Raw genomic sequence first — 12,605 nt, 5'->3', positions numbered from 1 at the left:
GCGGGCCCCGGCCCCCGGCCCGCTCGCCCGGCCGGCCATACGCGCTCATGCCGGGGCCGGACGGGCCCCGCGGGACGCCGCCAGGGGGCGCGGCGCGGCGCGGCGCGGCGGGCGGAAGTGACGCGAAGGGCCGGGAGTGACGGCTGCCGGCGGCCATTCGCGGGGCGGGGCGCTGCCGCTGCCGCCGCCGCCGCCGCCGCCGCCGCCGCCCCCCCCTGCCCCCGCCGCCGCCGCCGCCCCGCCCGCCGCGCCGTCCCCTTTGTCAGCGCTCCGCCGCCGCGGGCATGCGGGCGGGCCGCGGGCAGGGCGAGCGCCGGGCCTAGAGCGCGGCGGCCGCGCCGCCCCCGCCGCCCATGGCCAGCCCGCCGCGGCCCTAGCGCGACCGCCGCCGCCGCGATGAGGAGGTGAGTGCAGCCGCGGCGGGCCGGGTGGGGTGGCGCGGGGCTGCGAGGGGAGCCGCCTTGGGCCGCGGCCCGCCGGCGACGCCGGTGACCGGCCGAGGGCCGCCGCGGCGGGGGCGTGGGAGCGGGGCTGGGGTCCAGCCGGCGGAGCCGGGTCCCCGCGCCGCGGCGGTGGGCGCCGCCAGCCGGGACGGGAGCTCCGGGCGGGGGTGAGGGGCTCTGCCCGCCCGCGGCGGGCCCTGCCCGCGCTCCGCCGGCCCGGCGGCTGCCTCCGCCGCGGTCCCGGCCCGGGGGGGGTGCGGAGGAGGGAGCGTCGTAAAATGCAGGAGGGGAAATTCCTGCGGGGGGGATGGAGGGATTCGCCCCCCGACACGGGCAAGACTTAGCTAATGAGCGGCTGCTCTCGCCGAAAGAAAAGCTGAGGGTGCCGCCTTCCTCCGCACCCGGGCTTTCCCCTCGTCGCGCACACGGAGTTGTAGCTTAACTGCAGGAGGAGACACAAAGGATTTCAGTTCCCTGTGACTGTTGCAAAATGCGCCTGTCGTGGTTAACGATATTGCTCTGTTCTCCGGTAAACAAGGCTGCCGTGCCTGCGGAGAGGGGCAGTGATTGGGGCCTGTCTGTCTCTCTCTCTCAAAACTACATAAACTTATCCAAATTGGAGGCGCAGAGCTGCGCTACATCAGAATGAGCTCTGTAAGTGTGTCTGTGCTGGCGTTACTGATGTCAATACGCTGAAGGTCCGTGGTTTGATAGGAAAAAGAAAGTTACAGGCCAAAGTCCCTTGTGCATATTAGTCTGTTAAAGGCACTTCTTCCACTGCCAGATGCGATGGCGTTGTGCGCAGTGAGTCAGTAGGGGTCTAAATCGGCCTGCTTATTTACAGTCATGCAGCTTTGAATTTCAGGAGGAAACAAAGGGGACGGCAGGACTGTCGCCTGAACCCCTGTCAAGACTCTTGCTGGTGATGGAGGACGGGTCGCTAGAAGCAGGCCGTCATTCTTTCAGCCTGCTCAGATCCGCGTATTAACCTCGAGGCTTTTAAAACCACATGCTGGTCTGTGAAATCTGGGGCATGAATATAGTAGGGGAAGCTGCCTGGGCAGTCCTTCCAACTCTGTTAGTCTGTAAAAATGTGTTAAAGTAACTTGTTTCCAGCAGTACTTTTACAGCAAACTGGGACTAAACCACTTTATTTTCCAAAATTGAGAGAGAAACTCATCTTCAGCAGGTTTTGAAAGAGTAGGGGTTTGTGTGCTGGAGGGACTAATTGTCCCAAACGGTGTTGTTACTGGTGGCATCATGAGGTGGAAACTTTCAGATTCTGGACTGAGCTGCAGAACTGGCACTTTTGTATAGAAACGCTTTTTAGAAATGATGCATTGAGCTTTCAGAAGAGAACAGGTTCTTTTCCCAAATCTCACGTGGTTTTATGGTATGCCTTGAAGCTCATCTGTCACGGATCTCAGCCTTTCATTTAAGAAGACTCCTATGGTAGTAGCAGTTTGCTGTGGGCAATGACAGGTCTATTTTTAAATCTTCAGTTTTCTTTTGTTTCCTGTAATAGGATCTTTACTATGATCCTTATACTTCATCTTAAGAGAAACGGTAGTGACCTGGAATGCAGCAGACACTTTGTAAATACTCTCCAAGTTGTGTCCTTGAAGGTCTAGTACTGTTTGAAGAGTACTGTGGCGAAAGCTGAAATCCTGGATGTGGAAAGCTCTCAAGTGCATGTCTGGTTCCTTTGATGACAGTAACTTTTTCTTGGAGGAGGTGTAACAGGTCCGTTTTAGGGGAACAAAAAGTTCCTGTATGCACTGTGCTCTCCCTCGGAGGCGTTAAGTGTGTGCAATGTTTTGAGAGGTTTGCCTTCCCTCTCAGTATTTTGTTTGCTGGGATAAGGCCTGCATTCCTCTGCTTCGTTTCGGGGGGCGGGGGTGCTGCTCCTTGCCCAATGGCACAGGACTTGGGAGTAGGTACCGATTGTAAATCTCTGCTTATTTGTCTTCTCACGCTGTAATGACAGGTGTGTTTCATTTTGTCTGCTGCTGTCTCCATTTCAGGACAAACTTTAAGGTCTGTTGCTGTGACTTAGATCACCCCTCAACCATTTCAGTTTTTACGGCCCTAGATCATAGTTAGGCCAAAACTATAGCAGGTGCGGCTGTTATTTAAATGAAACAGCCTGAGGGAAGAAAACTGTTACATATTTTTAGTTTTAAGTCTTATAACATGTTCCAAAGTTGCAAGCTGAGAAAGGGAAATCCTACTGACCTGGTACTGATGATGTTTCCAGAGACATCGTGGACAGTCTCTGCGTAAGTTCCACTGCACAGTAACTGTTGCTAACTTGTTTTCTCATGACTTATTTTTATATGTACATTAGGAAACTGGAAATATTTTGGTTGCATAGCAGTTAAGGTTGTTACTTAATGTTTATACTCTCTGTAGAGAATAGTATGGCTGCATTAGTTAGTTACAAAAGTATTTGTGAAGACCTGAATGGTGCATGCAGAAGTTCAGCCTCACCCTCCATGGACTTAACTCATGAAGTAACTTTGGCCATATTATGTTCTTGGAGCTTGCAATTTAACGCACTTTGAGACATGAGAAATTTTTTTTATGCCTTAGTAGCAGGATATTTGATATTCTGATGATTGTTTACACTCGTCTATATTAACATATATTAAGTTGGTTGCATTTTTTCTGCTGAGGTGACCTGCTAAAGCTCACCTCTAATACCATTTAGAAAGATTCGTCTGCAGGAGAACGTGAATGTGTTGAGGAGCTGAGGTGAGAGGGGAGGGCTAAACATAGCCATTTCCTGCAAAACTTACCTTTTTTGAGGTTAGCTCTCCAAATGAAATTTATGTCTTCCCAAGGCTACGGAGGGGGTTTCTTTTCCTGTTTTACTCTTCACAGATAACTTTGTAGTTGTCTGCAGCCTGACTGTGGTCGCTAAGTCCCAGTGCAGGTGTCGGGGAAAACAAAGGGATTGGTGACCAGGGGTGGGGGAGATGGGAAGGCATGTGGCAATGTAACTCGACATGGAATCGTCTGCCTGTCTTCAGCCTGTGTCCAGCAGGGAAGGAATGGAGACTTGCATCATCTTGCCAAAACTGCCAGACAGCAGCAGCAGAGGCATCAAATAGCTTATTTGGGAGGGATGCAAATGAGTCTGGGAGAGGGATGAAAACCGTTTAGAGAAACACCCTCTTTCTCTCTCAACCCCTGCTCTGTCCTTGCGTTGCTCTTTCACCAGCTGCATGCTTCTTGGGAAGGGAGAAAGCAGTGGGCTCTTTAGCAGCGAAGAAGCTCTTGGGGTAGGACGAGCACATAGGCGGGGGAAAGAACACCAGTGGGGTGTTGTGGGTGGGTTGCGTTTGTGATGTTTGTGGTTTTTTGGTTTTTTTGGCCAGCTGGTACTCTGAAGTCATGCTGAAATTTAATGAAAGCCTGATGCTAAAATAGGATCTAGGGACAGCCGTTGTAAAATAATTAGGCACTCTTGTAGCCCCCTCGTCCCTGCCAAAAAAAAAAAAGCTGCTTGAATTCACTTGCATTCTTATGTGTTTGAACTCTCAAATGGGCATCTCAGTACCTGCTTTTGCATCTTTTATCTCTTCTACTGTGTATAAACAGGTTAAAAACTTAGCCCACTCACCTGTGCAGCTATATAGAGCTACAGAAGATTATGGTGGTGGTGTTGAAAGCAGTAGATTTCCGAGTGATAATTGATCTCTTCCAGCCTCTCTGTGTATGAGAATTCATGGAGATTCATTGGGGTGGATTGCGGGTTGGCCTTGATGAGGGTATGCACGTGTATTAGGGGATAGATTATTTGCTTTAGGACCTGAGGGTAGTCAAGACTGCGACAGTTTAAGAGCATGTTAGTTACAAAGGTATCCAACACTGTCTAAAAACACACCTTTTAAATCCTGCTCTAGACACGTTCAGCGACTACACATTAAGGATGTAAGTCATTTATGTCTTTTACGTATCTGTAAAATAAGGAATGATAGTATTTCTTAGCAGTGTTGTAAATTTATGTGAATTCAGCTTTCCAAAGTGTTTTGGGATCATGAATTTAGAAATTGCTGTTGACTATGAAATGTATGGAAATCCATGGAAATGCTTTCAAGAAATTCCTTTTTTTCTTTGCTATGTTTGCAGCCAAAACACAGTTTTAGGCTAATGCTTTCAAAAGCATAAAAGTGTAGTCAAATAGCAGTAAGTAGTTGTAATGAAATATTTTTCTTTGTTATATTGGACCATGAGTATGCATGTGATCCAGTTTCAGCTGATGGGTAATCCCTTCCTTAAAATGTGGTCTTTTGCAATTACGTGTATACAGCTCAGTGTTCACAGGTTCCTATTTCAAAGTTATTTGCATTTGTAAGTCTTACTGGTATTCAGTACATGCTCTCAAAATTTTACACTCATAACAAGATCTATAGTGAACTAATTGATTATAAAGTAGCATTGAATCTAGCCTTTGACATTAATTCTGTGGGATGCTAACCATTTTCTAGACGGAACATCAAGAGTGTGCGGATATTCCTAGTGAAATAAGTACATTACTACTTCTTTATGTGAAAGAAAGTAGTAATGTATTTTAGAAATGTGTTCTTTGTATGTTCTTTGCTAGCAGTTCAGATGCTGACTTTCCCCTGGAAGGCCAGAACTGACCTTATGATTCATCTGCCGGTGAATAGTCAACATCAGGTGCTGCATCACGGTCTTTGCCAGTTATTATACGATCCCGTCTTTAAACAGGGTTCTTTTGATCTGCTCTTTCATTTCATGCTGAATTCATCCTGGTTGTCAGTGCTCCACCTTGTTTGCTGAACCAGTACTGGCCGTGAATATTGCTCTGTGGCATGGTGGCTATGCCTGGCAGGCCAGGCAGTGTGTTGGATCCCTGGGCCTGTTGGACAGAGGATTCTGCCCAGTTCTGGTTAGAACACGTTTTGCATTCTTTGTGCCTGCAAATTAATGTGCCACCAGCTCTTAAACACCTCTAAAGCCCCCAAGATCATCGTCCCTCATCTCAAGTGATCATGCTCTGTTCTGTTTAAGTGCAAAGGCAGCATAAGTCTCTAAGGAATTAGGATAACTCGTTCCTTCAGATCGGCAGTTTCCTTATGCTCAGGACCTGTTGTTGTAGTTTTACATGGGGTTGGCTCAGTCTTGTTCTACAAAGCTTTGTGAGATGGTGTAGATACAGTGTGTCTAAATAAACTAACTCTTTTGCTGAGGAGAGAAATGTTTGAACAGAAATATTACAGAGGTCTTAAAATCGCGATTGAAATAAGAGTAAATGGGAAGTGATGATTTTATGTTATTTCTTATGATGTAAGAAATAGGGAATACCATGTGTAGTCAATAGTCAGCAGTTCTAAAATTTAAAAAAAATGTGGTTTTTGCATGGTGCCTGTTTAAGTTATAGAATGATTGCAGTGGGACATTCAAGAGAGACTTTTTTTTTTTAAAAAAAGAAAGGAATTGGATATGTTCATAGGTCTGTGGGTGGACCGTTAAATGCAGTGGTCCAGATGCAGTTTTGGGCTTGGGAATTTACCTCTGACTGGGAAGCATGGGGTCGGGGGGCAGAGGAGGGTGGAAGAATGACCTTTGCGTGCTATGTCCTTATGCTTCTTCGAAGCATCTGCTGCTAGCCTCTTCTAGAGTCAGCCAGTTTTTGTTGAGTTAGGTGTACATGTTGTTGTTCTTCTGTTTCTCCTGTTGACCTGAAAAGGCAGCTAAATGGTTGGTCGTCCCCAGAAGTCATTTTTGTCAGTGCATCTCCCCCTTTTGAAATGCTCCTGGCAGTGTCAAACCATGTTACTGTTCACTACCTGTAGCTTCTGAAAAGATGCATATGGAAGTGTCGGTAGCTTGTTGTAAATTACCTCAAGTCTGTTTTAGGAAAAGGAAGACTACGGCTTGATTAGGAAAAGCTTATCAAAACAGAAGACCTCCAGTTTGGTGGTTGTCCAAGGCATGTCTTCATTTGCCATGTATGAATTGAACAAAGACGGAAGCAGGAGATGGTGGAGGGGAACACCAACGGCAACTATCTAGGCCTTTTTACAGAAGAGGAGATGATGCTGCATCTCTTAACCTTCTGTCCTGAGTACCTGAAACGTTCCTTCTCAGCATGCTGAAGCCACACATTGTCCTCAGTTGAATGGAAACTGGTAGGAGGACCTCTTCCTCATCTTACAGAGCAGTTGTAACTATCTGGGCTCACTGGAGGTCAGGCATTTCTTGTTGGGACTACAGACCTTACCTCTCTGCTAATAAGCTGCAGAAGAGAGGCCAACAAACACCTCTTCTAATTGCAGGTCTGCTGTTTGTCTGGCAAGTATCCTGTAACAGTAGGAGCAGGTTGGCAGCTTTTCGACAGCCGTCTTTGGCTGGGCGGATAGCTTGGAGGCTAGAAGTGGCTTCCTTTTGAAGTCCTGCAAGCTGCTGATCTCTGCTTTCATGAGTCGGTGTGCCTCAGCAGGCCCCTCCAACCTTCCTCTCTGAATGGCCTGGGGTTCCTGGCTGAGCAGTTTTAGGCAGTTGGTGCTGTGGTTGCGCAAGCCTTTTCGCTGGCTACTAATGCCAGGGACGTAAGTAGTCATGCTTGTCCCTCTCCGTGTGCTGTTCTTTCTCCTGTTCTGGCATCTCTGTGGCCATGTGGTCAACTGGATAAGGCATAAATTTGGTTAAAACTTAGTCTGTCTTTGCCAGATTAGTTCTAACCCGAATTAATTCCTGGTTTGGTTTTTTGTGCTGGTGCTAAGGAGGGATCTCTGAGGGTATGAGTGGCTGGGCAGATGAGGAGGGCCGTGTGTGCTACCTCGATGTGTTTGTGAAAACCGTTGCCTTACTTGAGTGCGTCGTGGGTGTGTTGAGTTTGCTGGCTGTGACCAAGGCTGTTTGCAGAGTGCCTTGGCCCGGTTTGTCGGTGCCAGAATGGACCTGGTGTGGTCCACTCTCCTGGAAGAGTTCCTGCATGTTTCTTTGCTGCCTGCTTGCTCTTGGCCCTGGTTGTTACACCGGGACCTGCTCAAACACGCCTTTTTGGAAGTTCCACATGCCACGGCTTTTGTGCCACGGCTCTAACGCCTGCCTGTCCTTCCTTCTTGTAAGGATTGTGACTAGCATGGCGGCCAGCCTGTCCTCTGTGAGACGCTGCGCACGATGGCAGATCTCCCTGTGTTACTCATCCCTTTAGGGGTGGATAATTTCCTACAATGTCAGTTAGTATTGAATTGGAGGTAGAAGAGATGAGATCTAAATCTCCCTAGGAACAAATGTAAAATTAAACAAAATGCGTGTTTGTATTAGTCAGCCTAAAACAGACTGTGCTATTTAGGGCTCTCCACTGCAATAAAGCTGTCTCTTGTGTTTGTGTGGGTGGACTGCAACAATTAAGTCATTTTAAGGCTGAATCTTAAAAGAGAAAATAAAATGAAAAGATAATGGTTTGGTTTAAGAGAATAAATTAATTGTATCGTGTTACGTTAGAGAAAAAATAGATGGTACCTTGCAGGTTGTTTATTATTGGTAAAAACCATGTCCGTGTTGCAACTCTTCTTGACTTCATAAGGAGTAATATTTTTTTGTTTTTTATCCACTAAATTACGCTCTTTACTGATGCTGGAGTGTAACTGCCTGTTGAAGCTGCAGTTCTGTGTAGCAGCCTGCTAAAACATCGATTTTGATTGCATAGGCTGGATAAATCCCAGGCTGTAGGATGATTTGGCAATGGATGTTATGTGGCAGTCAATCTTGTAGTATTATGTGTGCGACTCCTTATTTTCTATTGTCAGAATGAAAAGATATACAGCTTGTAGTGCACTAGTTTGAGTATTAAATTAGCTAATTCGTATCTACTTAGGGGTGGAATTAAAGTAAGTTGTGCATTTTAAAAAAGCTATTTTCAATTTGACTTTTAAATACTGGCTCAAGTTAAATGATAATGAAAAGTATTTTAGATGTACTCAGCTCATGAAAAAAGTGCTGATGCTTGTGAATTAAAAAAACCAGGGGGCTGTGCTTTTGGTGATTGTGATTACGATAGAAAAATAAAGTAAATATTTAGAAAACTTAGGCTGAAATTCTTTTCTGGACATTCATTCTTACTTATTGAGCATTGATCTAAGTAATTTTTATTCACTTGACCTGTATTTTTGGACTGAGTTGTAAAACCTGTGTGCATCCAGAGTCTAAATGAAATGATGATGATAAAAAGATGCTTGCATGGCAATTTTCACTCCGCCCGCTTTTCATCTCAGGGGTAACTAGGCGCAAATGTAGTGTGGAACCATCTCTGCTTATCTCGATTCAGGAGCTGTCCTCACTGAAGAGTGAAGACACAGGGTCTGTCTTGATGTAGTCCTTCCTCTCTCTCAGGCAGAATCCTTTTGCTGCAGTTTAGAAGCCCTTTCTGTCCAGACTAGCTAACCAAACACAAGTCTGTCTAAGAGCAGAGGTACGTCTTTACTTTGTGGTTATGATGAAGGTTAAATCATTTGAGTATTGGCTGTCCTCCAACATCTTTGCATAATTTGAACCCTTCTCTGTCCAGGAAGAAACATGCAAGTTATTTCAAGTCACTGGGATAGAAGAAAAAGCTCCACCTAAAAGACTGCGAAGAAACCTGGGATAGGGTGCCCCTACCTGCAAATTCCTGCATCATGCCCGTGCAGCACCAGTAAAGGCACAGCTTGGAGTATGGCTGGTGGCTTCCCATTTTTCAAATGTGTCGTAACTTGGTCTTTCCTCCATGCCTGTTCTCATGGATGCTGCCCCTTGGCTTTTGTTGTTGGGACTGTGCACTTCTTAAATTCTTGAACAACTCCTTGGCTTTGCTTTTGCTATCTCTCTTAACCTCACATTAGTTGATTGTCAATTAGGCCTTTACAAATGTGCCAGAAATGCCACGTAGACACTTTTGTGTGTGTTTGTGGACCCGGCATGTTTGCATCAGCCTTTAGTAGAGAATAATCTAAATGAGTAACATGTTCCAACTTGCCTAGAGTGTTTTTTCTGTCTTTGTGTAGGCATTTTACACACTTGTAAGACTCATGTCCATACCTCTGAAGCAAACTTGTGCATAATTGTTCTGCAAAACCTGTTCTAAAATCTGAAGCTATTTAGACCCTTCCCTCCGTACACGTTCTTACAACACAAATAGTATTTTGAAAAATGAGTGCATCAATATGACTGTTCCTCAATTATGGAAATAAAAACCTCAGCACCATTAAAATACCATTTGAAAGAAATACGGTATTTCCACGCCTTGTGCAAAAGTGGCATTTTTTTAATGAGTGGAAAAGTCTTGGACTTCATCTTTTTAGTTGGGATTTGATCCTGGATGTTGGTTAGACATTCAAATAAAATGTTTGTACAACAATGTCCAGGATTTTGAGGGAACTTTATCTTGTTTCTCTGTTAGGAAGGCCAAAATTACATGCAGTTAGGAGCCAGAAGACCAAACTTGCTTTTAGAAGCTGTCAGTTTTCTTATGCAGTTACTGGAGTGTCTGGTGAGAAATTGGTGTTTCTGAGTCTGTGATGCAGGTTTATGCCTTCCTTAACAAAGGGTCTGCTAGGAGTAAAACTTGCTTTAGTCGCAGTCTGGGGATTTGTATAGCTTTGACATGTAGACCAATTACAATTATGTTGGTTTAGTTCCCAAAGTGGATGTTCTTTATTCTAAAAGAGGCCCTACTGCATGCAAACAAGAGTATTGAAGGCCCTGAAATGTTAGCATTTGAATGGTTTTGGCTTAGCTTTAAAATAAGTATCTATGGGATATAGAGCTCTGGGGAGTGGACTGAAGCAAATGGAAAAGGTGAATTAACTTGAAGTTGTTCCGCAAGGCTGGATTAATAGAGCCACAGCACATCAACACAGTGACAGAAGAAGACAAAAGAAAGGGATTTTGAGAGCTTGTTTATATTTTAGGGCTATTGGGAAGTGAAGTAGATGCAATTCAGAGGCTACTGTTCCTCTGCACAGAGTCCTCTTGTCACCATTCTTACTCTGCAGTATCAGTCCTTGTATGGCCTAAGCAAGTTCCCTGCAAGCGCCCGCGCTATTCCCGCAAGGAATAGTGAGAAACATTCCTGGCCATTTTCTGATGTAGGGAAGCCTTTAACTTGCAGCTTTTGAAAGACTATGGTGTTTGTCTTGTGGTACTTGATGGTTCTTTTGAGACCTGGTTGAAGAAATCAACAGGTTCCCTCTCTGAAGAGGGAGATTTACCGTTTTTCCTGGCTGTGATGGAAAATCTGGAAAGAGAAGCGAGTGTGCTTCTTCAGGCATGTGTGTGCCACAAGGTGACTGAAAGCAAAACAAATTGGCAAACCCTCCTTTTTCTGGGGAGGGAAGGAGCCTAACTCATAGCTTTTGACTGCCTTCTAGTAGGGATGCTGGGGTTTGATAGTTCAGGGTGAGTGGAGAAGGCTCTTTTTTTCTTGATGCTGCCTAGTTGAGAGTAGCACATAGTCTTTTCCCTAAAGAGTACTCTCTGTGCTCTTTTTGTTCCTGAAAGATTCATAACAGGATGGACTTCTTTGTAGGATTATGTGATTGTGGGACTTCACAGCAGTTGGGGAAATTGGAGGACTTTGTGGAGAATCTGGGAGAGCAAAGGAGCCTCCTTCAGCAAGCTTTGGCGGAGACCTGAGGGAATGTTAGGCAAGGAGGACCACAGAATTTGGGTGTAGGTAACTGCCTGTAGAAGTGAGACTGGAACCAGCCTGGAACTTGGAGAATCAACGCGACCTGCTTTGTGTAGGGTCTTCAGCTTGGAATTCAAACACCTGTGAACTGGAAGTGGCCCTGGCACTGGGATCACAAGGTTTACTGGGTGAAGAACCCATGTGCTGGGAGTGACGGTCTCCTCTTCTGTCAGGCCTCTTGAAGTTCTGGAGAACTGAGATGGAGTTTGGCTCTCTTTACAGATAGTAACTGGTGGGGGTAGAGGTGCAAGAGGGATGCTCAGGCAGGCTTCGTGGGACTCTGCGTCACAGTGAGAGGGGTTAATGGCAAAAGGCCAGGCATGTGCCTGAGTATCCATAACAAAATAAGTTATTGCTTATCGGCTGTTAATTGGTGCTGTTTAGCTCTGTGTGTACGCTTAGCGTTTCATGACTGTGGGTAAAACAGTAGCTGAAAACATTTCATTGAGATTTCCGGTGGTGTGTCTTGGTGTTTGCCCTGCAGTTTCTGTGTCCTAGTTGATGCACTAACTGGTATGCCGTAGTACCATGGCACCATGATAAGGTTCTTGCTGGCAAATCAGAAGAAATATGATGGCATCGGATTGCATGTTTGACTCAGGATTGTCTTACCTGAGCAGTTCCTAGTAGCACACGTAACATCTCACAGGGTGAGGACTGTGGCTTTTAACAGCTCTTTGTCAGTGGGAGGTGCAAGGTTGGAGGCCTTGCAGTCTCTCTTGTGTGGATTGCACTGGCAATGACCCTCTGCAGGTTGAACTTCAAGGTCCCTCAAAGGAGTAGGGCTCCGTGAGCATCTGCTAAATTGTTGCATGGTGGTTAAGTGTGCATAGAAAAGGTTTCTTTGTAAAATGCTGACCAATGTGAACATGAAGGAAAAAAAAAAACAACAAACTGTGAACAGAAGTGAACAATTAGCTGTAAAATGAAATCTCTGAGGGTTTGGTGTGCCAATAGTGTGAAAGGAAATGAAATGTAATTTTTTCCCTCAAAGTTCTGAAATATTCTTCCAAAATGTTAAGGCGCTTTTGACATGATTGATCTTGTTTCAGTCCCACAGCTGTGTTTGGTTGTATGTGAAGTGAGGGATTCTTCTGAAAATGAACACATTGCAGTTCTAAAAGTTGGTGCATAAACATGTAGTGTACTGAAAATGTGCCTGCTTATCCTTAGCTCTTGAAGGTGCTTTGAGAACACTCCTTCCAGTTTCTCTGGAGCTCATCTTCTGGAGTTATAGCCTTCCTGTAACAACTGCATAAAAAACGGTTCATTTTTTTTAGTTTAGTGTTTGTCTTAGCTTTATATTGAAGATTTGCTTGTCCTTTGTGTTGTGCTCCAGGTGCCTCTGCACAGAGATGTGCAAGTGCCTTAGGGTGGCTTGTGTGCACTCTGTCGGCACTGCTGAACATCCCAGGAGGATGAAGAATGTCCCAGATCCAGTTCGTAATGGCATAGTA

The 12,605-nt window shown here is 45.7% G+C and overlaps 1 protein-coding gene across 1 annotated transcript in view; it reads left to right on the top strand.

Annotated features, from left to right (window-relative positions):
- Window positions 1-313: 313 nt before the first annotated feature.
- Window positions 314-12,605, top strand: part of ACVR1 (activin A receptor type 1) — a 69,022-nt gene continuing 56,730 nt past the window's right edge. Inside the window, exon 1 of the mRNA XM_050899549.1 lies at window positions 314-404. Within this exon, the coding sequence (XP_050755506.1) occupies window positions 397-404 (8 nt within the window). The 5' untranslated portion in view covers window positions 314-396. The remainder of the gene's footprint in view (window positions 405-12,605) is intronic.

Source organism: Gymnogyps californianus, chromosome 7 (genome assembly GCF_018139145.2).
Source record: "Gymnogyps californianus isolate 813 chromosome 7, ASM1813914v2, whole genome shotgun sequence".
In the NCBI taxonomy this organism is placed as follows: Eukaryota; Metazoa; Chordata; class Aves; order Accipitriformes; family Cathartidae; genus Gymnogyps; species Gymnogyps californianus.
Note: the sequence above shows the minus strand (reverse complement) of the source record. Positions and strands in the feature narration are given on the sequence as shown.